This window comes from Balaenoptera physalus, assembly GCF_965194825.1.
Source record: "Balaenoptera physalus genome assembly, chromosome: 3".
Classification (NCBI taxonomy): domain Eukaryota; kingdom Metazoa; phylum Chordata; class Mammalia; order Artiodactyla; family Balaenopteridae; genus Balaenoptera; species Balaenoptera physalus.
Window position 1 is genome coordinate 89,600,059 of NC_138890.1, and position 25,288 is coordinate 89,625,346.

Below are 25,288 nucleotides of genomic sequence, written 5' to 3' on the forward strand. Positions count from 1 at the left end.
GAAAATGGCCTATATGTATGCAACAATTCATTTAAAATGTTAAGAATAAAACATTTTAAAGTAAAAGATTTTAAAGTTCTTATGTGTACGATTTTTCTTTCATCTTTAATCAGTGTTACAGATTTTTAAACCATTTTTATTTTGAATAAAATTTCACAAGATGTGTACTTCAGTGTTATCAAAGTCCCTCATTAATAATTAAACCATGAGCAATATTACCGTTCTTTTATAATGACCATCTGTCTATATTCTACACTTTCATTACATTATTTTTTATGTAAATAACATATGTTCATTATATAGCACATGTTTACTAATCCTTTATTACCAAATATAACACTACTCTTACAGGAATTTCTCTCTTTCATCACTTTGGTTTTAAAAGATGTGCTAGTCATAAATGTATTTAATTAAAGTCATTTAGGTATTAGAGCACTTGAGTTTAAAGCAGGGAATATAATACCTTTTCCTGAAACACCTTGAAAGAGGTTTGTTGAAAGGAGAGAGCTGTGGCATTCCTCAAACGCGGACCTCCTCCTGTTCTAGTCCTGGCCAAACTCTTGCTAATTTAACTTGAAACGCATTAGTGTAACTCACCATTTTTTGTGTGTGTTTTAGGTGTGTGGAGGTCATTGCAAAGGAAGGACAAAACCTGAAAGAGCTGTATTTGGTGTCCTGTAAAATCACAGATTATGGTATGTAATGAGCCATTGTCCTAATCATTTTCAAGAATAAAAAGGTACAAGATCTTTGAAAGCTTTTTTAAAAGAAATCAAAAGCTACTAACTCATAGAGACTATGAGATTTATCTTTACTTGTACTCTCTGATCATACACCCCCGAATCAAGAAATCATGAAAATGGAACCAGAGTAAAAATGAACATGTATATCAGTTTATCACCACATGTAAATTATACACACATATGTGCACATGCACATACACACTCACATAGGATTAAAAAGTATGGCTAAAATTGCTGTACGATGAAAATAAATACTAGGATAATTAAATATTTGATATAATAAATATAACTAAAGAAATTATTACATTGAGTTGATTTGCTTAATTTAATGTCATGTAAAATGCATTCTTGTGCCATTCCAAATGCCAACCTTCTTAATGCCTTAAGTTCTTTAAAACGCTGGAAACTTCTAATAGGAAGTTAAGATATACAGGAAGTAAAGGGTATACATTTGTTTGTAAGAGTTTAAATTATCTTAATTTTAAATATCCCTTTAAAGTGGAGAAAAGCAAGTTGTTTTATAAAAATATGAAAAGTATGAAATCATCCTATTGGAGTAATAAAGAAAAGTAACCTAGCCTTTCCTTTTTCATTCAGCTTTATATATTTTTTCCTATTAATTTGCATATGTAACCTAAATACAGAGTTTTAACTAATTATTTGGCTTTGTGGGAGACTAAAATGGTTTCCATTTTTCTTTTCTGATTTTTAAATTTGTTCCTTTAAACTGGAGAATATGCTTTCTGCCTTGGAACTAATAATCCATTAAGTTTTTTATTGTTAACTCCAACATATGCTAATAACTGACTCCAATCCTGAGATGTCATACTGACCATCTGCCCTGGGTGGGAGAGTTGTAGTTTATCAGCTACTAAATTCATCCTTTGGAAAAATTCTATGAAAGCTGTAACAAAAAATAAAAAATAACATAAAGGATTTGGCTTAAAAATAACCCTAATTTCTTTTCAAAGTTTATTTTTTGAGAATGATAAATGTCTTACATGGATTTATCCATAATGTTTCTGGGTTGTTGTCTTTTTCCTAATTATACCATGAGAAAGGAGTGTTTTGATATGTTTTCTTTTTCCTTGTAGTTTGTTTTCTGGTTTGGCATATTAGATTGCCACTTAAGATACAGTAACTCTAAAACCTCCAATATCTCCCTATTGTCTAGGCCTTAGAGTGTTCTCTCTGCCCAACACAGGGCATATCCTCAATACCTGTAGATTTGTTAATCAACTAGTACATTCATTCGTTGCAAACTCTTTACTTGGCATTCAAGATCCTTTACCATTAGTCTCCTACCTGCCCCTCCAACCTTACTTTATATTTCTCCCTTTTACCTGTTTGCTGTCAATGTCAGATTGCTAATTGCCAGGAGAGCTATGGATTAAGTTCCTTAGAATGAACTCTTCAAGGTCCTGCAGTGGAAAATGTTGCTAAAGTTACACTCTGTCCCAGTACCAGTTAAGTTAGCCAGTGCAAAGAAATGTTCCAGAAGATACGGAAAAGAGAAAAAGCTTTGGACTTGGGACAGATCTGGGATCAAGTTCTGTCTTCGTTCCTTGTTCTTTGGCCTTAGGGAAGTTCCTTCACGTCTCTGAGGCTGTTTCCTCATTTGTGAATTGACTTCATGCTCCTGTGTGTACCTGGTACCTAGTCTAATGATTAGCACAGTGTATACTGCTGAGAAAAATTGCTTTCCTACAGGAGTGGGACAGAGAAAAGATTGACACAAAATTCTTCTACCTCCTTTCCTTTCCTTGGAAGGAAGGAAGGTTTATTGCTATTGTTTAGTGATATTCTCAGGTTCTGATATTTTGAGATCTCAGGATTTTTTTTCTCCTGGTGAGGTAAAAACTGTTAGAACTTTGCCCATGTGGTTTGCATTTATTCCTATCTCTGAACTATTTAGGTCAGCGGTTCTCAACCCTCTCTGCACATTAGGATCACCTGGGGAGTTTCTAAAGCATTCTGATGCCTGAACCTTACACAAGACTAATTAAATCAGAATTTCTAGGAGGTGGGGCCCAGGCAATAAAACCTGCCTAAGTGATGTCAATGTCAGCCAAAGTTGAGAACCACTGATCTAGTCTAGTTCAGAGGAAGTAGAAGTGAAAATTTTGAGGACTCCCTCCCTCCACCCAGACAGGAAATCTATCACGGTTTTTTTCATACCTCAGTCCCTCCAGCTTTCAAGCGCTCTGCCCCACCTAGTCTCTCTTCCTTCTTCCTTGCAGTTTTCAGTGTCCTAAGGATTTGTGGTGAAAGTCTCTGTGCATCTGTTGGTTCTGTTTTTCAAAATGTTTGGGCACAGTTGAGGATGAGGGGGAAAGGTCAGTAGTTTATGAGATTTTACTATAATTGCTACTTGATTTTAAAATTAAAAGAAATTACTAAACACTCAGCTCAGCGCATCTTTTTTTACTCTGGCACCATGCCAATAACACGTGAACAATTTTTGTCAAAAAGACAGCAAGAAAGATTCTTCATTGTAACCAGAGAAACAGCATGTTATTGGAGGTCATTGCTCTACTAGGGGAGGCTGTGATCCCTTGCCCTGTGTTAATTATAAATTTTAAGAAGGAAAAGCAGATGCTTTCTTCCTTCTTTAACTGGATAATTAAAGACATATTCTGTGGGACTTTTTGATTTTTGAGGCTACTTAGAAATTGTAAAATTTGATGTACACCTGTTACCAGGGTAATTTCATCCTTTAAGAGACTACTCCCTAATTCTGCTTCCTATCGCTTTGCTCATATTCTAGCTAGTCTCCTCCTCACCTCCTTTTTCTTTGGTGCTGTGTTCGTACATGTTTTCAGTACAGTATCCTGAGATTTTTGAAGTTTTTTTGCAGGATGCATTGATTCAGAAAAAGCAGCTCTCCTGACTTATCATTTGTAATTTTTCTCAAGATTCTCACAGTTGTTGAGTGTAGTATTATAGTACTTAGCAACACCTGCCCAGGCTGTTAGGAAGTTATGTTCATTTTAATTGATATATGATACAGTTGTCATGAAGAAAACTATCATTCTAATAGGCTTCTTATTCCCCAGATTGAACATAGATCTTTATGGTAAAGGATAACAGTTATAAACAAATCAATAATTCAGGCACAGCTAAATGGAAAATACAGTCTTGGGAAATTGCTCCCTAAAGAGAAATCTAATATTGTCACTCTTCTATCACTAAACAAATAAATGTTATAGGTCGTATCGTGGGAAAAAAACTCAAACTGAGTCAGAGAAGTAGGTTAGAATTCGCCTCTTCTTTTCTTTGTGACCTTGAGCAAGTTACTTAACCTCTTAGTTTTGTCATCTGTTAAGCATATGATAATACACACCATAAAAGGTAGTGAAAATGAATATAAAACATCTGTGTTGTGCCTGGTGGCATAGTGGATAGTCACTAATTGGCAGTTTTTATAATTATAGAATCATCTCTTTTTCTGAAGAAGAATCAGCCCTCCTCCTCCAAATGTGGCTTTCTGTTTGTGGGAATCATTATTTAGAAGTTTGACCTGTATTAGTCTATACATGCCTAGTTGACTTCCACACCTAAGCTATCTAAACCAGATTCTTATTAGTGGGGAATAAAAAGAAAGATGCAGCACAAAGTATAAAATCTTTAATTTGTCTCCCTATCTTAGGTTTCTTCCCTATCTCTTCTCTATGTTACCTTCATTTTTGTTTGGATAATTTCCTCTTGGCTTCCCTTATGCTTTTGTTTTTTGTTCTTATAATAATTTATCAATTAGTAATTTCCAACCAACCTTTCTGCTCACCTTCAAACACTTTTCTGTTGAAAATTCTCCTCCTTCAGAACAGTGTATCCTTAGGATTAAAGGGAAAACAACTTGTATCATTCAAGCCTACAGAGGTCAGAGCCAGTCTTACTCCAGCTGCAAGGCATAGAACATGTGGTATAGTAAATGGGATGGATGAATAAAGCCCGTATCTCCATTAGCATCTCCGTAGTGAAGGTTACCAGTGTGACCCTGTGTCAGGGAGCAGTTGTAAAAAGGACCCAGGTTCCTTTCTGGGTTGTTATCACATTTCCTTTGACTTTATTTAGCACTCCTCAGGGCCCTTGAAATACACTCTAGAGGATATCTTTTTGCTTCCCATCTCAAGTTGTCAAATAACCTTTTAATTAAAGAGGACTGTAAACACTCAACTACCGACATCGATGTCTGGGGCCTACAAGTCTCTGACAACCCACAGGCTCATCTGGGCCGCTCCACATTCTCCTGTCACTCCCGCAGGCCCTGGGGCTGCTCTCTGAGGACAGTCTTTGACTGCCCCTTACTCTGCTTGCCAATGCGCTTCTGCCTGATCTGGGACTTTTAAACCTAACCCCAAGGCGTGCCATAAAAGCTTTTGGATTGCTCTGGACAAAAGGTCTTCCAAGGCAAGGAGGTCATTTGTTCCAGTGGTTATCATGTGAGATGTCATTTCAGTTGGTCTGCCACACGACAGACGTGATGTATATTCATTCTGTTCACAAATATTGATTCAGTACCTACTATGTGCTGGGCTCTGTGCTAGAGGCAGGACATGTAGTTTCTGCATTCCTGGAGCTTTCATCCTGTTGGGATCCAGAGGACAGGGCTGGCCTGCTTATTAAAAAAAAGAGAGAAAAAAAAAAACAAAACAGGTGATGCATCTTTTTCCAGACAAGAAGAATGGCAGGGAGTGCCTGCTGCCATAAATCTTTGCTTTGGTCTAACCCGTACCTCACCCCAGCCTTGTTGGCCTTCCGACGCTATTGAAAGATTAATAAGTTGTACATTCGCTACCTCTTCTTGGAATACCAGACCTCTTTAGCTATTAGTTAACCCAAATTGGGATCTGGGATACATTTTCAAAATAAGCACACTGAAGAAACAAAAAGAGATCCCAAGAAGCATTCTGGGTTATACTAGTATCAGGAGTGTTTCATTTTTTTTTTTTTTTTTCTTGCCAAACCAACACTGATATATTATTCAAGAAAAAAATCTTATACCAAAAATAATTTTGCTCTTTCTTACACCATCTTATTTTTCATATTATTAGGTATGCATTACATACAATGATGTTCCAGTTAAAATTTAATTCTTGTTTTTTTCTTTTATGTTTTGTCTCATTTTCAAATTGTATTTCAAACTGCTCCAAGGTTGCTGGGTAAGAGTCACCTCCTTTTGTCAGCAGGAATAACTCTAATAGTTGTCAAGTGACAGAGAAGAACTTTAGAAAATACAGTTGCAAGTCAAAAAGAATGTCTTATTGTTTACTGTTGATTATTCACACTTTCTCTCCATTCTGTCATTTAAATATAGATAGCTTTTATTGTTTCTAACAAAATAGTACTAAATTGCTAAATCTTCTACTGTTGCAAATTCCCCTTGTTTTTATGTCCATCTTAAAAGTTATTTCTCTCCCCTTCTAATTCTTTCATTCCTGGAATTCCTCACTATTGTATTTGTGTCTACTGTTGTACTTAGCAAGGGTTATTTTCTCTTTTTTCTTTCTTTTCAGTAATTGTCATGATTTTTCACCAGAAATTTGGTATTTAATTATAACTGTTTTCTAAATGCTTTTTTTTTTTTTTTTGCTCAACAGCAAAGAAGTTGTTGACTTTCTTCCCTATTTCCTAGGTCATCCTAAACCTGCAGCTATATAACCCTGAAATAAAAGACTGAACAATAACCATGCTTATCATAATAGACTTTCATCTCAAATGTATTGAGAAGCACTTCTTAAGACTTTTTTTTTTTTTAATGAATTTATTTATTTTATTTATTTTTTTTTTGGCCGTTGCTGCGCACGGGCTTTCCTCTAGTTGCGGCGAGCGTGGGCTACTCTTCATTGCGGTGTGCAGACTTCTCATTGCAGTGGCTTCTCATGTTGCGGAGCACGGGCTCTAGGCACGCGGGCTTCAGTAGTTGCAGCACGAGGGCTCAGTAGTTGTGGCTCACGGGCTCTAGAGCACAGGCTCAGTAGTTGTCGCACACGGGCTTAGTTGCTCCGCGGCATGTGGGATCTTCCCAGACCAGGGCTCGAACCCGTGTCCCCTGCATTGACAGGCGGATTCTTAACCACTGCGCCACCAGGGAAGCCCTTAAGACATTTATTTTAAGAAAAGTCTCCCATAACCAATTCAAAGGCCATCTCTAGCTTCCTATATAATAGAGTTCTTTTTTTTTGATTAAGGAATCTTCTAACTTACATGTAAAAGACAAATGGACCGGTTTCTGTGCTTGCCCCTGAACTTTCTTACACCTCCAAATACATTAATGTTGTTGCTGCAAATTATTTAGTTTATTAATTTTTATAGCCAAATACTCAGTTTCCATATACAACCGAATCACTAGCTGAAATATTAACTTTCCCACTTTCCTTCTCTCAACTGCTTTTAGCATTTCTAAAATAGAGTGTTTGATTTTAGTATTAATTAGCTGTTTTAGCGTTAATCTTATGAAGGAGTCCTGTTCCAGATATAAGAAATTTGTCCCAAATCACATGAAAAGTCATTTTTTGGAGTTCCTATTTTTAACCCCCACTGCCTAGTACCCTTAAGTATGCAGACTAAGCATTTGTTTTCCTTGAAATATGCTGTAGTATAAATAGAGTCATTATTGACCATTATCAGTATTGTATCAGCAATGAGTAGATCTAAAGGGGATTACAATAAACACCAAGATAACTGCAATAATACTAAATTTCTAGTATCCCACAAAATAAACAATCTTCTAATATTTAAGACTTCTTAAAAATAGAAATTTTGAGTGGTAGTGAGTTCTCTATTACAAGAGTTATTCACACCGAGATAATCTCTCGAAAAGAATATGGAAAGATGGAAGCACTAGGTAAGGAATTTACGTACATAATGTTTAAATTTCTTTCTAATCCTGGGATTTATACTGGACCAGTTCCATTTTTGTTTCATTCAGCAAATGTTTACTGTATGTTTATTGGCTGGGTGCTGAGGAGAATACAGAGATGGGTGAGAACTGTATACTCTTACATAGAGAAAGAAGACATAAGCAGTGAAAATGTTTTCCAACATATTAAGCAACATGATGGTGTCAATTTTTTTTTTTAACAAATAAGCCCTACAAGATATAGGGGCTCAAAAGGACAAGGTCATAAGAGGCTGAAGTCTTTGGGGAAGGATTTTTGGTGGAGGAGGCATGGGAGGACAGATATGAGAAGCAAGGGCATTTGAGGTAGTACAGCCTTAGGAAAGGCTCAGAGCAAGAACAGGTGTCTGAATGGATGAGTTTGTATGCATTGGTTAATCTAAAGAAAGAGCAGAAATCATCCAAAGTGATTACGTGCACACACAGGCAAATTTTGAAGAAACCTTATGAAAATATTCTAGTTGAAAATTCAGGGTAAGTTCCAACTTTCATCTAGACTTTTCCTGTCTTATTCACCATTCCCATGGTAACAACTTCACTTAACATATATAAAAGGAAACACTACTTTGGGTTTTAACTACTAATCAAGTACCCAGTTCAATTGAAAGAAGTCAAGTGTAAATTTTCATAATAATATAATAGAATAGTTACCATTTATTGGATTTTTCTGTGGGGCATTATTCATTTAATCCCCTTAGATATGGACTGTTAGTTATTCAAGCCTAGAGATGTGGAAATTGAGGCTAGGAAAGCCTCAGGTTCACACTGTCTGTGAATAACCATATGGTATGGATTCAGTGTTAAATATCTCTTGGATAACCACTCATAGGTCAGTGATATGCTTAGTAGTATTTATTACTAGAAAGCTTTGTTGGATTTTCCCAGTTGTCAAAGCTTAAACAAGGTAACTGAATCCCATGATAACCATGTTTGTCCATCTGTGTATAAAAAAACAATGTTGCAAAGCAGCTACCCCATGAGACCTAATTATATAGTTATAGAACTTAATAGGTTTAATGTGCTTATTCACTATAACTTTGTTGTGCTGCCACCAAATATCAGTTATATTCTATGATTAAACATTCCCTAGCTGGAAGATAGAGACTTTCATTGATATTCAGTGTGTATTCATGTATTCAATAAATGTCTTCTTAATTATTTCAAAATTGTATATAATTCTTCATGAGTTAAAATTTTTCTTACACTCTCTTTCTAAATTATTACCAAAAGCTTATGAAGGAAGCAGAAATATTACTTTTTTAATAGATGAGAAAATTGAGCCCAGACAGGTTTTAATTAATTAACAAAACCGGAACTATAATCTCCTCACTCCAAATCGTTTACTGGATTATGTGCAGATAACTTCTTAAATTTCTCTGCTTTTCATATAGAAATGATTTCTTCATATAAATGATCCTTTAAAAGCAATTTTAGTTAATGCCAAATGACATGTTTCATAGCATTTTTTTAAACATCTTTATTGGAGTATAATTGCTTTACAATGATATACATATATCCCCATATCTCCTCCCTCTTGCATTTCCCTCCCATCTTCCCTATCCCACCCCACTAGGTGGTCACAAAGCACGGAGCTGATCTCCCTGTGCTATGCGGCTGCTTCCCACTAGCTATCTATTTTACATATGGTAGTATATATAAGTCCATGCCACTCTCTCACTTCGTCCCAGGTTACCCTTCTCTCTCCCCATGTCCTCAAGTCCATTATCTACATCTGCATCTTTAGTCCTGTCCTGCCCCAACGTTCTTCAGAACCATTATTTTTTAAGATTCCATATATATGTGTTAGCATACGGTATTTGTTTTTCTCCTTCTGACTTACTTCACTTTGTATGACAGACTCTAGGTCCATCCACCTCACTACAAATAACTCAATTTCATTTCTTTTTATGGCTGAGTAATATTCCATTATATATATGTGCCACATCTTCTTTATCCATTCATCTGTTGATGGACACTTAGGTTGCTTCCATGTCCTGGCTATTGTAAATAGAGCTGCAATGAACATTGTGGTGCATGACTGTTTTTGAATTATGGTTTTGTCGGGTTATATGCCCAGTAGTGGGATTGCTGGGTCATATGGTAGTCCTACTTTTAGTTTTTTAAGGAACCTTCATACTGTTCTCCATAGTGGCTGTATCAATTTACATTCCCACCAACAGTGCAAGAGGGTTCCTTTTTCTCCACACCCTCTCCAGCATTTATTGTTTGTAGATTTTTGATGATGGCCATTCTGACTGGTGTGAGGTGATACCTCATTGTAGCTTTGATTTGCATTTCTCTAATGATTAGTGATGTTGAGCATCCTCTCATGTGTTTGTTGGCAATCTGTATATCTTCTTTGGAGAAAGAAATGTCTATTTAGGTCTTCTGCCCATTTTTGGATTAGGTTGTTTGTTTTTTTGATATTGAGCTGCATGAACTGCTTGTAAATTTTAGAGATTAATCCTTTGTCAGTTGCTTCATTTGCAAATATTTTCTCCCATTCTGAGGGTTGTCTTTCCGTCTTTTTTATGGTTTCCTTTGCTCTGCAAAAGCTTTTAAGTTTCATTAGGTCCCATTTGTTTATTTTTGTTTTTATTTCCATTTCTCTAGGAGGTGGGTCAAAAAGGATCTTGCTGTGATGTATGTCATAGAGTGTTCTGTCTATGTTTTCCTCTAAGAGTTTTATAGTGTCTGGCCTTACATTTAGGTCTTTAATCCATTTTGAGTTTGTTTTTGTACGTGGTGTTAGGGAGTGATCTAGTTTCATTCTTTTACATGTAGCTGTCCAGTTTTCCCAGCACCACTTATTGAAGAGGCTGTCTTTTCTCCACTGTATATTCTTGCCTCCTTTATCAAAAGTAAGGTGACCATATGTGCATGGGTTTATCTCGGCTTTCTATCCTGTTCCATTGATCTATATTTCTGTTTTTGTGCCAGTACCATACTATCTTGATTACTGTAGCTTTGTAGTATAGTCTGAAGTCCAGGAGCCTGATTCCTCCAGCTCCGTTTTTTCCCTCAAGATTGCTTTGGCTACTCGGGGTCTTTTGTGTTTCCATATACAAATTGTGAAATTTTTTGTTCTAGTTCTGTGAAAAATGCCATTGGTAGTTTGATAGGGATTGCATTGAATCTGTAGATTGCTTTGGATAGTATAGTCATTTTCACAGTGTTGATTCTTCCAATCCAAGAACATGGTATATCTCTCCACCTGTTTGTATCATCTTTAATTTCTTTCATCAGTGTCTTATAGTTTTCTGCATACAGGTCTTTTGTCTCCTTTGGTAGGTTTATTCCTAGGTATTTTATTCCATAGCAGTTTTTTAAAGTACAGATATTTCTAAAGATACACAGTTGTATCAGTCTCAAAAACATAAGCAATTGTTCTCTTCTTTAAGTTCTTCCTTAAACCTGGGCTCAGAAGTTCCTGGGGCCTCAGAGTCATCACCTGTGTCAGGTGCCCCTTACTTTTCTTCCCTTAGGAGAGCCTCTTCTGAGAATGTCCTCTGAGAAGTCAAAATTGAATCTCTCTTCAGTGTGGCTTTGCTTTCTGCCTCCTTTATGCTGTTTAGCATCAGTGCTCCTCATTTTCTGAAATATCATAAGAAGTAGGAGCAGAAAGGGGGTAAAAACCCAAGGGCTGCATCTCTTCCTCCTAAAGCAGTAAATTATATCTACAAGTGCTCTCTTAGGGTCTCACCTTCTCTTTAAGATAATTTAAGATAATTTTGCCCTCCCCAGCTGTGTGTTTGACTAAATCTCCTTCACTATTTACTGGTTAATTAGCCTACTTAAGACACTTGGCATCTGATTTATTTTGGGGGAAAAAAAAAAAAACGAAAAAGCAAAACAAAACAAACGTTCTCCAAGTTTCCCATTAGAAAATGATAGTAACACTCATAGCAAAATATAAATTAAACATTAAACTAATTGATTTTACTGTATGTCTTTCACAAATGAGTCTCACATTGTTATATCCATTAACACTGGTAGCGTTAAACCTTACCAGAAGTTCTTTCTCTTTTTATTTATTAGCAGGACTCTCTTATTATTAAGAGCAACTTTCCTTTATTGACTTCTTGGTTTACTTGAGTTCAATTTATATAGGAAAGGAAGGAATAATACATGATTCTCTTTATTTACCAGTTTTTAACATGCTAATTTCATTTCCATTATTCTTCAAAGGTGACCGATGAGGTGTTGTTGTTGCTTTTGTTTAAGTATTATTAGAAACTCAATAATCCATTGCAGTTATTTTTAAATTGATACTCAAATTGTCCTATCTTTTGGTAGTACATGCTTCTATAAAATGGTTCCCACGTCCATTTGACATAGACTGATTATGTCAAGGTATGCCCGGCCCATCTTGTGCGTTTCGTGCTGGAGACATGGCATCAGCTGTTTTTCTAAAGAACTTTGGTTCTTCGAATGAATTAGGCTTTTTTAAAAAATGTATCTTCAAAGTCTGTGCTGCTCTCTGAATCTTACATCACAGTATTTTCTGTATTTTAGGCCTCCAGCTTAAAACCTATTTTAGATCTCATCACAAGTCCAACCTTTCCATTACAACTCAGTAACATCAGCCCCCTGGGTTTTAGAGAATCCTCATTTAGGGATTCTCAACACACTAGAAATTTCTAGTTCCTTACACAGGCATACCTCGTTTTATTTTGCTCTGCCTTATCGCACTTTGTAAATACTGCGATATTTACAAATTGGAGGTTTGTGGCAACTGTATGTCGAACAAGTCTCTTGGCACCATTTCTCCAACACATTTGCTCATTTTGTGTCTCTGTGTCACATTTTGGTCATTCTCAAAATGTTTCAAACTTTTCCTTTATTACTTTATTTCTTATTGTGATCCGTGATCAGTAATCTTTGACGTTACTACTATGACTCGCTGAAAGCTCAGATGATGGTTAGCATTTTTTAGCAGTAAAGTATATTTTAAGTTATGTGCCTTGGTTTTTTAAAACATAATGCTATTGCACACATAATAGACTACAGTATAGTATAAACATAACCTTTATATGCACTGGGAAACCAAAAAATTCGTGTGACTCGCTTTATTGCAATATTCACTTTATTGTGGTGGTCTGGAACCTACCGTGCAATAGCTCCGAGATATGCCTGTATGCAACACTCTCTTAATTCTACCCACATTTTCTGCTTTTGGAGAAATTAGGGGTGGAACTTGGGAAGGAAAGGTACTTTTACATTTTAGCTACCCCATCAATTTTCTGGGGATTTCCTTCTAATTTTGTCTCAGATATTCTGCATTTGTTTTAAGTAAGTCCTAAAATATGACCTCTTGGACCCATTTGGAAATACCTAGAAAAGTGTTCAAACTGTATGGTGTTACATAATCTTATTCAGGGCTTTTATACTTCCTTGTTCTACCGTGAAAAATACATTTTGCATTTAAAGTGCTTGTTGGATTTTCTCTAAAGTTATTTCATCACTTACTAGAATGACGAGCAGTTTGTAAAACACTGCTCTAGTTCATCTCCTTCAAAGTATAGATAAAAACTAGACCTCTCAGTCAGTGACCTGCTTAAGAGTAGAAAACTGGTGGATTTCCTTGATTCAAAATGGACACTGTTCTTGAGGTAGAAGGCGCCAACCTTCCCAAGCTCATCAAATCCAGTGTGTTGATCTTATTATCTATGAAATAAGGAGTTAGTATTTCTTTCCTATCATATCTTTGGGAGTAAGAGAATCAAATAGATTCTCTTTATGATTTCACTTTAGGATAGATATTAAATGGAACTTTCACTTGAGGCAGAAAGGTAGTTTGGTTAATTTAATTTCCTAATTAAGTCAAACTTACTTTTAACTTGAATATTAAACTATTCATTTTAGCCCATATCCTAAAACATTCCCTTGGCTTTTTAAGACTCAGTCAATGAGAATTTATCTGTCAAATGTGTTCCTTTTCTTGGGTTTATCTGCATGACATTAAATAAATAGTTTGAACTTTTCAACTTTTCAAACAATTGTGTTGAGTTTGATGTGGCTGATCCAGCCTATGTGCCTCTGTATGCAGTGCATGCCAAATGCCTGAAAGCAACTTGTCTTTCATTGAGAATGACTGAGTATGGGCAGAGAAAAGGAGGTTTTAAAAATTAGAAATAAGACGTAAACAAAAAAGTTCTCTCTGTCTTCAGGGAGTTATGGTACTCTTCTATTTTATATATATTAATATGTATGGCTTTTTTCAATGAACTACCTTCATACTGATATGATGTAAATTTTGCTTGCCAAAAATACTTTTATATGGTAAATAATTGTTAGAAGTGGAAAAAAAAGTATGTAGAAAACTAGCTAAGTACTGTTTGATGATTGATACTTGTGATATATTTTTAATCATCTCTATCTCTTTCTTAGGTTAAATTTCCCATTTTCTTTCTTTCTATTATCTCTTTCCTCACATATGGCTCTGGGAGCTTCTCCAAGAAAGCAGTTTTGCTTTGAAGATATTTCACTTCCTCTCATAAAGGATTCTTCTGTTCTTTTAGATTTGAAATCACAATAATGCCCTCATAGGATCCAGCCCCTCTTCTGCCCTCTGTTTGAGAATCTTTCTGAAGTCAGCCTTGGAAAGTCAGATTTGGAGATTTGAAGTCCAGAGGTGCTTCTCTGGGCTACTGAGGATGAGACGGTCACGCAGGAAGCAGCTCATGACCAAGACAAAACCATCTAGAATAACACTTTCTGAACATACTTGAGGAGAATATATTTGAAATTTTAAATCATTTATATCCTATAGTAACCAAAAACTTCTTTTAAATGAATGAGAATACAGTAATCTCCCTTATTCATGATTTCAGTTACCCACAGTCAACCTCGGTCCAAAAATATTAAGTGGAAAATTCCAGAAATAAAGTTTGTAAGTTTTAAATTTTGTGCCTTTCTGAGTAGCATGATGAAATCTTGCACTGTCCCACTCCATCCCGCCCAGGAGGTGAATTACCCTTTGCCCAGTGTGTCCAGGTTGCTTACTGTATCCACCCACTAGTCATAGTAGCCCTTTCAGTTCTCAGATGATTATTGGAGTATAACAGTGCTTGTGTTCAAGTAACTCTTATTTTACTTAATAATGGCCCCAAAGTTGCAAGAGTAGTGATGATGGCAATTTGGATACTCTGTTACTGTGCCTAAATTTATAAATTAAACTTTATCATAGGCATGTATGTATAGGAAAAAACATAGTACATGTAAGGTTCGGTGCTATCCAAGGTTTCAGCATCCTCTGGGGGTCTTGGAACGAATGCCCCACAGATAAGGAGGGACTACTGTTATATATATGTATTGATAATAGCACATACATATTACAATAGCATATATATGATATATATATACATATATATCAGAATAAATAAGATTCAAGCCAATTTTGAACAGCAGTAAGGAACTTAACATTTCAGTTCTACAAAATAAATGAAGAGTTTGAAATTCAATCAGTCCTATTTTATGTTGAGGCAAATGTACTTGGCTTTTTATGAGAATTATACCTTCTGCACTAGTTTACATAAGAAATTGGGTGAAATCCTCTAAAGCATTAGTTTTCAACTTTAGGATTATAACACACCTTGCAATCAAGGTTTGCAAAGGATTTTCTTTCTAAAAAATTAGAAATTAGAACAGATTCAGTGATTTCTTCTTTTCACTCACTTGGATTCTGATAATTTCTTCTTGAGTGGCAGAAAGAGAGATGAATTTAGCAGGCATGCTGAAATTTGCACATAATTTGTGGCTTCTTTGCTGTCAGAGCATTCGGTGCGGTACTTACCAGTATACCATTACTAATTATTTACATGCTTACAAAATATATTATTCTGAAGGCCAGTCCTTTACTCCACATAGGGATATTCCCCTAAAATTTACTTCCACAGTATTTTGGGGTTAGAGCAAATTCAGGGAATATGCATGAGTATGTGCTACACATGTCAGTATTATCCATCACATTCATCAATCTGTGGAGGAAAACATGGATTCTAGAGCTGGGGGCACTGAGGACAGATAGGGCACCAAACACAGCACAAACCTGGAGAAAGATCCCCCCGACCCACAAATTATGCAGAAAGGCAAATTATGTGGAAAAAGCCTTTCAATAATTATACCGCTTTTCTCACATAGCTCAGACTTCATCTTTTCGTTAAACAGAATGTTGACTTGAAATCTATTCTAGTCTCTCAAATTTATGAAAAAATAGAATTTTTAACTTTTTATTCAAGAAAATGATTTTTATTTTTAATAGCCTATGTAGCATATACCTTTAAATTAGTTATTTTAAGATACAGCATTTAAATTAGATACCTACTGTAATTTCTTAAGGTTTCCTGATATATCGCAAGCCTCTTTAAAACATGTTTTACATGCAGTGGGCTCTACAAATATTTACCTCTTTTTTTTCAACTTCAGGAAACCAGTTGAAAATTTTAGAATTAGACTTTGGAGCTGTGTAGTGTGTTTTCAGACTATTACAAATCTATCTAAATCTACAACCTGCTAGGCAAGATCGAATCCCTTCCAGCTTGTGATTGTAATAGATGATTTGTACAGACTTGAGTCTGTCTCACAGTTGCATTTAGTATTTTCTGAACCGAGTTTCTGTTCTGTGCCAAGCAGCTTTCTAACTGTGCGTGTTCAGTCCACTGATTGACTGACTGAGAGCTAAATTATGCTCGCTAACACATACTCAATTCCCAACTACTACAGAAAAGATGGACTCCAGGCCCAAAATTGGACCCTCACTAACAAAGCCTGCTTTCTGCCACTAGTAATACTCACACAGTGAATGAAAATTCAGTGACCTATATTCTTCCGTTTAAACCCTTAAAAATTTAAATTAAAACTTTGTCAACAGTAATTCTACCATACTGAGGCAAAAAGAGCGTTCCCTGCAATCTGGCAGCACTAAATGCAATTCATAACTATCAAAAATCCGTTTTCTCTGCATAACTTTTAAGAATGCTCCTGATGTCTTGAAAATTCCATGCAATTTTCTTTAAAAGTTGGTTTGGAATGCCACTGTGCATCTTGAAGCCCACATACAGTGAGTTAAATTACAGCAATAGCATATTTCTCAAGCACCATATAGTTGCAAATCCTTTATCGTGAAGTACATAGTAAAGGATTTTCTCCTTGAACAGTGAAGGAAGTTGAACTTTGGGGTTGTTTCAATTTAACACATGATGTGCTGCACACTTAAAGATGTGTTTTGCCTTTCCTCCTTTTTCTTCTTTATTTGTTCCTGCTCCCTGTAAAAGGAATTAAGTATGTAATGCTGATTATAAAACTGGATCCTTATTATCACTGTTCTCAGAGCATCATTTCCCCACACTGGCTTATATAAGTACTTACTTTTCAGTGGGTTAATCTAAATGCAGAGTGGAAGGCTGTTTACTCTTCACCATGTCTACCACGTCTTTGTTAGCACTACCGGTCTTCTCGGACTCAGAAAGGGCATCACTACTCACCTAGTTACTCCAGCCAAAACTTAGGTGTCTCTGATGCCTCACTTTTCTTCATACCTCATCAACATGCATTAACAAGCCAGGTCAACTCTACCCTCGAAATGTATCTGGAATAGAGCCAACTCCACTGATAACTGCACTGGCCACTTAATTGTATCCCCTATTTGTCTTCTCCTTACCTTACAGTCTATCACGGAACAGCTACGATGAACTTTCTAAAATATTCTTGGGCGAATGAATGAATTAAAATGTTATTAAAGTTAATTTGTTCATGACTTTAGCAATATTGTTGTTTATCCTGGGTTACATGTAGGCCTAAAACCTAAAGCAATACTAAAAGTTAAACATTTAGGCGCCTTGCCTACCATGAGGTCGTATTAGGTTCAACTAAACACTTAGACATTTAGCTGTTGTAGGGGGCACTTGGCACAGTCTACTCAGAAGGGCGAAGGATGGGGACCTCAGCTTGCCATAGGGCAGTGTCAGCTGGTCCTTTTCTGTGGGAGACCTCGCAGCAGCCCATTCCACAGCTCACCCAGCAGCCAGGAAACATCTTCTTTCACCAACCAGGTGAAGGCTCAAGTACCAGGAGATGAGATCCACATTGCATGGGTGTGGGCACTACTCTGGCTTAGAAGCTTCAAAGCCCTGAGAACTAATAATCTTTTAAAACAGCCAATAGGCATGACATCTAGCATCCCTAACAGTTACACGTCCAGTTATAAGAATGAGTGTACTCAGGGAATCTAAGCAGTGGTGTCCCCACCAGGTATTTATAGTTCCCTTAAACCAGACAGATGCTGTCTACCAATTAGGGGATCATTGATACTTTAAGCAGTGTTGCCTAGCAACATGGTTAATGTACCATTTTTGGAGAACACATCTAGGAAGTTAACCAAAGGTCAGATTCTCATTCAGAAAGGGAATGTTTTTGTTTGTTTGTAGTTTGTTTTTGTTTTTATTCTAGGACATAGGAGAGCTAACCCCAAGAGAGCTAACCCCAAGAAACTAATTTCTTTTCTGTTCTTTCAGCCAAAGAATTAGGTTGAAAGAGATACATTTTTAATTTACTCAAATATTTAAATTCAGATTACCTAAGTTCTACTTCTGTTATTATAATGAGCATTTAGTATTATAATGAGCATTAACTTAAAAATTTGTAATGATGAAGTCATTTAATTAGAAATTAGTTCCATTTTGGAGACTTGGTTTTGACTTGTCATGCTTTCATTACAAACATAAAAACATCCACACATACCATCCTTATTTCTGCTTGGGGTTTTCTCTTCTCTAAATTGGATCGTAGCTAGTAAATAGTTACAGTTGTTATAGATAAAAATATTGCAAAACTAACAAAGTCTACTACCATATATGAAGAGGATTTTTCTTCCTTCTACTCTTAGGTTGTTTAGGGCTATGAGGACATCATTCATATAAAATATCATATAAAACCTCAATCATTTGAGGTTTTATATTTGCAGATCAGTTTAATGATTATGTGTATCAGCTAGTTCATAATTCCATGTGTCCATGGTAAATGGAAGTGAGCACAGGTGTTTTTGATTACCCATCACCTATGACTACTTTGTGATTCAAGGGCTTATGTTATATTCCACCGAGCAGATGATGTTACTTCACTAGCCAAATGCTTTAAAATAATTTATTGTGCTATTTCTCTTTTTCTTTACAACAAACTCATTTTTTTGAGATCTTTCTAAATGGATATTGTTTTTGTTCATGGACATTTCAAGGATGTAAGGTTGATTTAAATGCTTTTAACCAATCACTTATCATTAATGCATTGAATCATCATGGAGATGCTGAGAGCAATTTAAGGCTCTGCTATTTGATACCCTCTAGTGAGATTTTATTTTCTTGAGATTCTGGCTTATCTCTCTTAATAGAAAGTTGAAGATAGAGTTTTTATTCAGTGTATGGATTACATTAGTATAGGATGTTATGAAATTTACTTTTCCATCAAGCATATGTATTAAATTTTAGCAGTAATCACATATCCATTGTCTTTTCTGAAATATTGTTATTGTGCTTCTGAGTGTGCCATCTAAAAAAGAGACTTGATTTTCCTTGGTAGACTCTCTGGAAAAAAACAAGCAAACAAAAAAGATGATTAACATATAGATGTAAGTAGAATTCTGCCTTTACAGTGCTGCTAGAAGGAACCTGTCCTCATGTCCTCCCCACATACTTTCCATTACCAAGTGTAACCGCTTCTTTCTGTTTCCACCCTAGTCTGGTGAAGCCTCAGCAATAAGTGTATAATCTCCAAAATTTACAAGCAGCTCATGCAGTTCAATATCAAAAAAACAAACAACCCAATCCAAAAATGAGAGGAAGACCTAAGTAGACATTTCTTTCTCCAAAGAAGATATACAGATTGCCAACAAACACACGAAAGGATGCTCAACATCACTAATCATTAGAGAAATGCAAATCAAAACTACAATGAGGTATCACCTCACACCAGTCAGAATGGCCATCATCAAAAAATCTACAAACAATAAGTGCTGGAGAGGGTGTGGAGAAAAGGGAACCCTCTTGCACTGTTGGTGGGAATGTAAATTGGTACAGCCACTATGGAGAACAGTATGAAGGTTCCTTAAAAAACTAAAAATAGGACTACCATATGACCCAGCAATCCCACTACTGGGCATATAACCCGACAAAACAATAATTCAAAAAGAGTCATGTACCACAATGTTCACTGCAGCTCTATTTACAATAGCCAGGACATGGAAGCAACCTAAGTGTCCATCAACAGATGAATAGATAAAGAAGATGTGGCACATATATACAATGGAATATTACTCAGCCATAAAAGGAAAAAAAATTGAGTTATTTGTAGTGAGGTGGATGGACCTAGAGTCTGTCATACAGAGTGAAGTAAGTCAGAGAAAAACAAATACCGTATGCTAACACATATATATGGAATCTTAAAAAAAAAAAAAAGGTTCGGAAGAACCTCGGGGCAGGACAAGAATAAAGACACAGACGTAGAGAATGGACTTGAGGACACAGGGAGGGGGAAGGGTAAGCTGGGATGAAGTGAGAGAGTGGCATAGACATATATATACTCCCAAATGTAAAATAGATAGCTAGTGGGAAGCAGCTGCATAGCACAGGGAGATCAGCTCGGTGCTTTGTGACCACCTAGAGGGGTGGGATAGGGAGGATGGGAGGGAGATGCAAGAGGGAGGAGGTATGGGGATATATGTATATGTATAGCTGATTCACTTTGTTATAAAGCAGAAACTAACACACCATTGTAAAGCAATTATACCCCAATAAAGATGTTAAAAAAAAAAATGTATAAGAAGCTTCCGGTTAAACCAGCAGTCTGCCTCATCTTCAAGGTTTCCAGAGTGATGTTGTTGTTATTGTTATTATTATTCCCATATACATACCCAGTAATAATAAAGCAGCTTCCATTTATAGAGCATACCATACACTTAAGGCAAATCTGGAAAGGAAGGAGCATAATCCCCATTTTATAGATAAGAAAACTGAGACCTAGGACAGTTCTGTAATTTACCCAAGCCTATATAGCTAGAAGGCAAATCTAAGTTTAACTGAATCTAAATTTCATTCACATTCTATTATGTGACTACCCTGACCTTTTTAACTTTGGAGAATTTCCTGTTTTCCACCCACCTTGTCTTGCCTTTCATTATCTCCTTCCTACTTCTTAATTGACACCCCATTTTAACTTGTTACTTTGCTTTGACTGTGGTATATGAACGCATCTCTGATTCAGACTGTTGAGTAGTTTGTGCTTAAGCACCAAAGAGCATGAATATTCACTTATCCATTCATGTAATCAACCAACAAGTGTTTATTGAGTATCTATTATATGTAAAGTACTCTGCAAGACATTTTAGTGAGCATGAAGATTGAGATAGACCTGCCTTCTTTTGCCTATGTCCTCCTTGAGAACAAGGCCTGAGAAATATAAGAATGAAGGGAAAAATTTTAAAAAGACCTAAGTAGTTGGAAGTAGTTGATTTCAGGAAGTAGGGTTTGGAAATGAGGATACCTACAGCATGAGACTGCTGGTTGTAGCAATTTAACTTTTTTTTTTTTTTTTAACAATAAACATGTATTATTCTGATAGAACTAAAACCAAAAGTAAACAAATTTCAAAAAGAAAAGCATTCCAAGCTGTGATGGGACAGTAGGCATGTAGGAAAGTGCTACATGTTTCAGAAACGTGAGAGTCTTACGTGGCTAGTGCCTAAGGTGATAGAGGAAAAGAACATAATTCTCTTAACCAATAAATATTTATTGAACACCTAGTTCATGTCTGTCACTGTACTAGATACTGGGGACACAAAGGTAAAATAAACCATAATTCAAAAAGGCACATGCACCCCAATGTTCATTGTAGCACTATTTACAATAGCCAGAACATGGAAGCAACCTAAATGCCCATCGACAGATGAATGGATAAAGAAGGTGTGGTACATAAATACAATGGAATATTACTCAGCCATAAAAAGGAATGAAATTGGGTCATTTGTAGAGACCTAGATGGACCTAGAGACTGTCATACAGAGTGAAGTAAGTCAGAGAAAAACAAATAACAAATATCGTATATTAACGCATATATGTGGAATCTAGAAAAATGGTACAGATGAACGGGTTTGCAAGGCAGAAACAGAGACACAGATGTAGAGAACAAATGTATGGACACCAAGGGGGGGAAAGCAGGGGGGGTGGTGGTGGGATGAATTGGGAGATTGGGATTGACATATATACACTAATATGTATAACATAGATAACTAATAAGAACCTGCTGTATAAAAAAATAAAATGAAATAAAATTTTTAAAATAATAGTAAAAAGTAAACCTACATTAACACATCAAAAAAATATAACTGCATTGTATACTTACAAGTTGCTAAGAGAGTAAGTCTGAAAAGTTCTCATCACACACACAAAATTGTAACTATGTGTGGAGATAGATGTTAAGTGAACTTATTGTGGTAACAATTTCACAGTATATACGTATATCAAATCATTATGTTGTACACCTGGAAGTAATATGTTATACGTTGATTATATCTCAGTAATAATTTTAAAAAAGAATAAGAAAAAAAAAAACAACACTAGGTTCTTATCTTTATCCTACTCCCTATCAAACTGGTCTTGGCAGGGGCGCTAGACCTGTCACTATAGTGTGGTGAGTGGGATATATGACGATAGCCATGTACCAGATTCCTGGAGGTCACCTGGGGGTAGCACTGAAGGCAGGGAGAGCTCACCAGCAGACAAGGAGGGAGACAGGGGCAGCAGAGCTATGAGCAAGCTTGGCATGATTGAGGAGGGCGAGGCATTCGCCTGCGGTGGAGAATTCTCAAAGATGAAAGTGGAAAGTTAATTTGGAGTGAGATGTTGGCAAGCTTTAACTCTAAAGATTTTAGACTTTATGCTATAAATGTTGGGAGTTATTGGAGGTGTTTGAGGAGGAAAGTGATAAAATCCAATTTATCTTCCAAAACAGGACTCTAGCAGCGGTGTGGAGGATGAGTTGCACTGAGAAGAGATCAGTGGAGGGAGAAACCGATAACAAGAAAGATATTGGAGTAGTTTAGGAAAGAAATGACAAATCTCAGTTTTCTCAAGGTTTTTGTTTTAGACTTTCTGACCTCAAAAATTTTACATATACATATATATATGTGTATATATATATATATATACATATATATATATACTGAACTCCATATTCTAGTGACATCTGTGTCATTTAGAATTTATATTTATGTATTAGAATTTATATTTATAGTATATATTTACAATTAAGTTCTTTAAATCTTATCTTGGTAGATCATAATCCTAAAGAGCAAAAATGTTTCAGGTAGCAATGTAACATGCTAAATACCTACTGTATAAAATCACATCAGCATCTGTGACTCAAGAAACAGTTTGCGCATGGAATTCTTAATGAAGGTCAACCCCTTCTGTTTGAGTCAGAGAGAGTATTTCTCATGTATTGTCACTTGCCTGAGTATCAAATATCTTTGATTCTCATTCTAGGCCAGTACTGTCCAATACAAATGGAATGCAAGCCACAGATTTGAGCTACATATGTAATTTAAAGTTTTCTAGTAGCATATTGAAAGAAGTGAAAAGGAGCTGGTGAAATTCCTTTCAATAATATACTTAATAAAATGTGATCAAAATATTATCATTCCATCATGCAATCAATTAAAAATGTTACTACCGAGATGTTTTACATTCTTTTTTCTTATATGAAGTCTTTGAAATCTGGTGTGTATTTTCCCTTTAAGCACATCTCAGTTTGGACGCTCCATGTTGCAAGTGCCCAAGTGCACTAATCGCTGGAGTGGCTACTATATTGGAGAGTGCAGCTCTAGATTAACCATCTTTAATGTAAAACTCCATTTCTGAATTCATTCTAAATTAGTGTAATATGAGAGAAATGGATGTCAGTGTGACTTCTCTTTTTCTTTCTTTGTGGCAAAGATGCAACCAGTCACTGAAAATGGATTTTATTTATTTTATTGACTTGGTGACTCAGGGTGTTAATTCATCCATCTAGTTAATAGGTCTTAAGTTTACCTCCTTCTTCATCTTTCTGAGGCTTTTTCTTTCTTTTTATAATCTCATCCTTTGTTCTCAGCTGTAGTATCATTTATAAATAGAGCAGACTATCCATCTGACATCCTGGAAGACAGATAGGAACAAATCAGACAGAAATAAAAAGGAAACCATCTTCTTCATAACTCCTTGCCCTCTTGTAATGAAACCTGTATTATTTGATATGATAATCAATTCTTGAAATTGTTTTCAAGATGCCATCTCTTTAATATTCTTGGGTAATGAAAAGCAAGGAGCACTGTTTTCTCATTAGGCTGCCTAGAGGGGTCACGGGAAGCCCATGTGGGGTGGATCCCCTGTAGAGGACATCCGTCTGATTTCTGGGCTGTGCTTTATGATGAACCCTTGGAAATGATGTGGTGCCAGTAGAATACCAGAGTTCAGCATTTTAATATTACATATAAATTGGGAGGAGCAGAGAGACTAGCTCTGAGTATTTTGTTAGTAATTTAACGTATGCTGGATCCCTTAGTCTTCTCATTACAGACCTTCAATATCTGTATTATTATTGTTGTACTGATAAGGAAATATACTCAAAAGTTGCCTAAGGATATAAATTAATGGTAGAGAAAGGATTTAAACCCGCATCTCTCTGCCCCTGAATCCGGTACTCTTTCCACTGCAATATGCTGCCTGCTTAGATATAATCTTTCATCCTTGAGCTCTCTCTGTCTTGAGTGTGGTGCAGAGGAGCCAGGAGACGGTTTCTAGTGTCTGTCCTGCCACTAACAGTGTGTACGAACATGTGCAAATTCTTTATCTTCCTTCCAATATTTTTTATCTACATCTGTCTCAGGTAGTGTGCTAGGAGTAGTGAAGTTAGTAATGCAGTCCATTTTCTACGAGAGGTTTCATGGTGAAATATGATCCTCTCTGTCTTCCCAAATCACCATCTGCTTGAAGGCAGAGGCTTTAATACTTTGGAGTCAAGCAGGCCCGAGTTCAGAACCCAATCTTGCTTCTTAATATCTGTGTGAAGACAAGCAAATTATTCAGTCTCCCTGAGTCCCAGTTTCTTTGTCTGTGAATCAGACTGTCGTAGAGATGCGAAGAGAAAATGGAGTAGATAGGATTTGTCCTTTCTTTACTTTCCCCATCAGAAAAAATGAGAGTTTCATTCATAAAACACTGCTTCCATAAGAGTTAAGCCGTGTCAAAGGAATTCAGAGACGGAAAAAGATAATTGAGCACTGGAGTGTGATCAGGGAAGATTTTGGAGAGGATGAAGATTTTAGGCTGGCGGAAGAAGGAAGGAAGGATTTGGACAGGAAAACTGGGCAGCAGAGTGAGCAACGTTATATGAACAAAGGGGAAAACCAGGCACGGCAGATGTGAGAACGTTCGGAATTTGTTATGGTTTATGAGCATTTCAACATGGTTCAAGTTATTGAGTTTTTGGTGATAAGTTAACCGTAAAATTAAGTAGCTTCTTCTACCTGAGTGTTTAACTGTAGCTAAAGGTATAAATCTGTTGTGGTGGGCGGTCTCTTTCAGACTCAACTACCCCACTGTACTTCATCAGTCGC

General features: G+C 36.2%; 1 protein-coding gene across 4 annotated transcripts in view; it reads left to right on the top strand.

Annotated features, from left to right (window-relative positions):
* The window catches only part of FBXL17 (F-box and leucine rich repeat protein 17), a 468,543-nt gene that overhangs the window by 307,050 nt on the left and 136,205 nt on the right, over nucleotides 1-25,288 (top strand). For all 4 annotated transcript variants that reach the window (XM_082454480.1, XM_082454481.1, XM_082454482.1 and 1 more), the window contains one exon: nucleotides 619-695. In XM_082454480.1, the coding sequence (XP_082310606.1) occupies nucleotides 619-695 (77 nt within the window). The remainder of the gene's footprint in view (nucleotides 1-618; nucleotides 696-25,288) is intronic.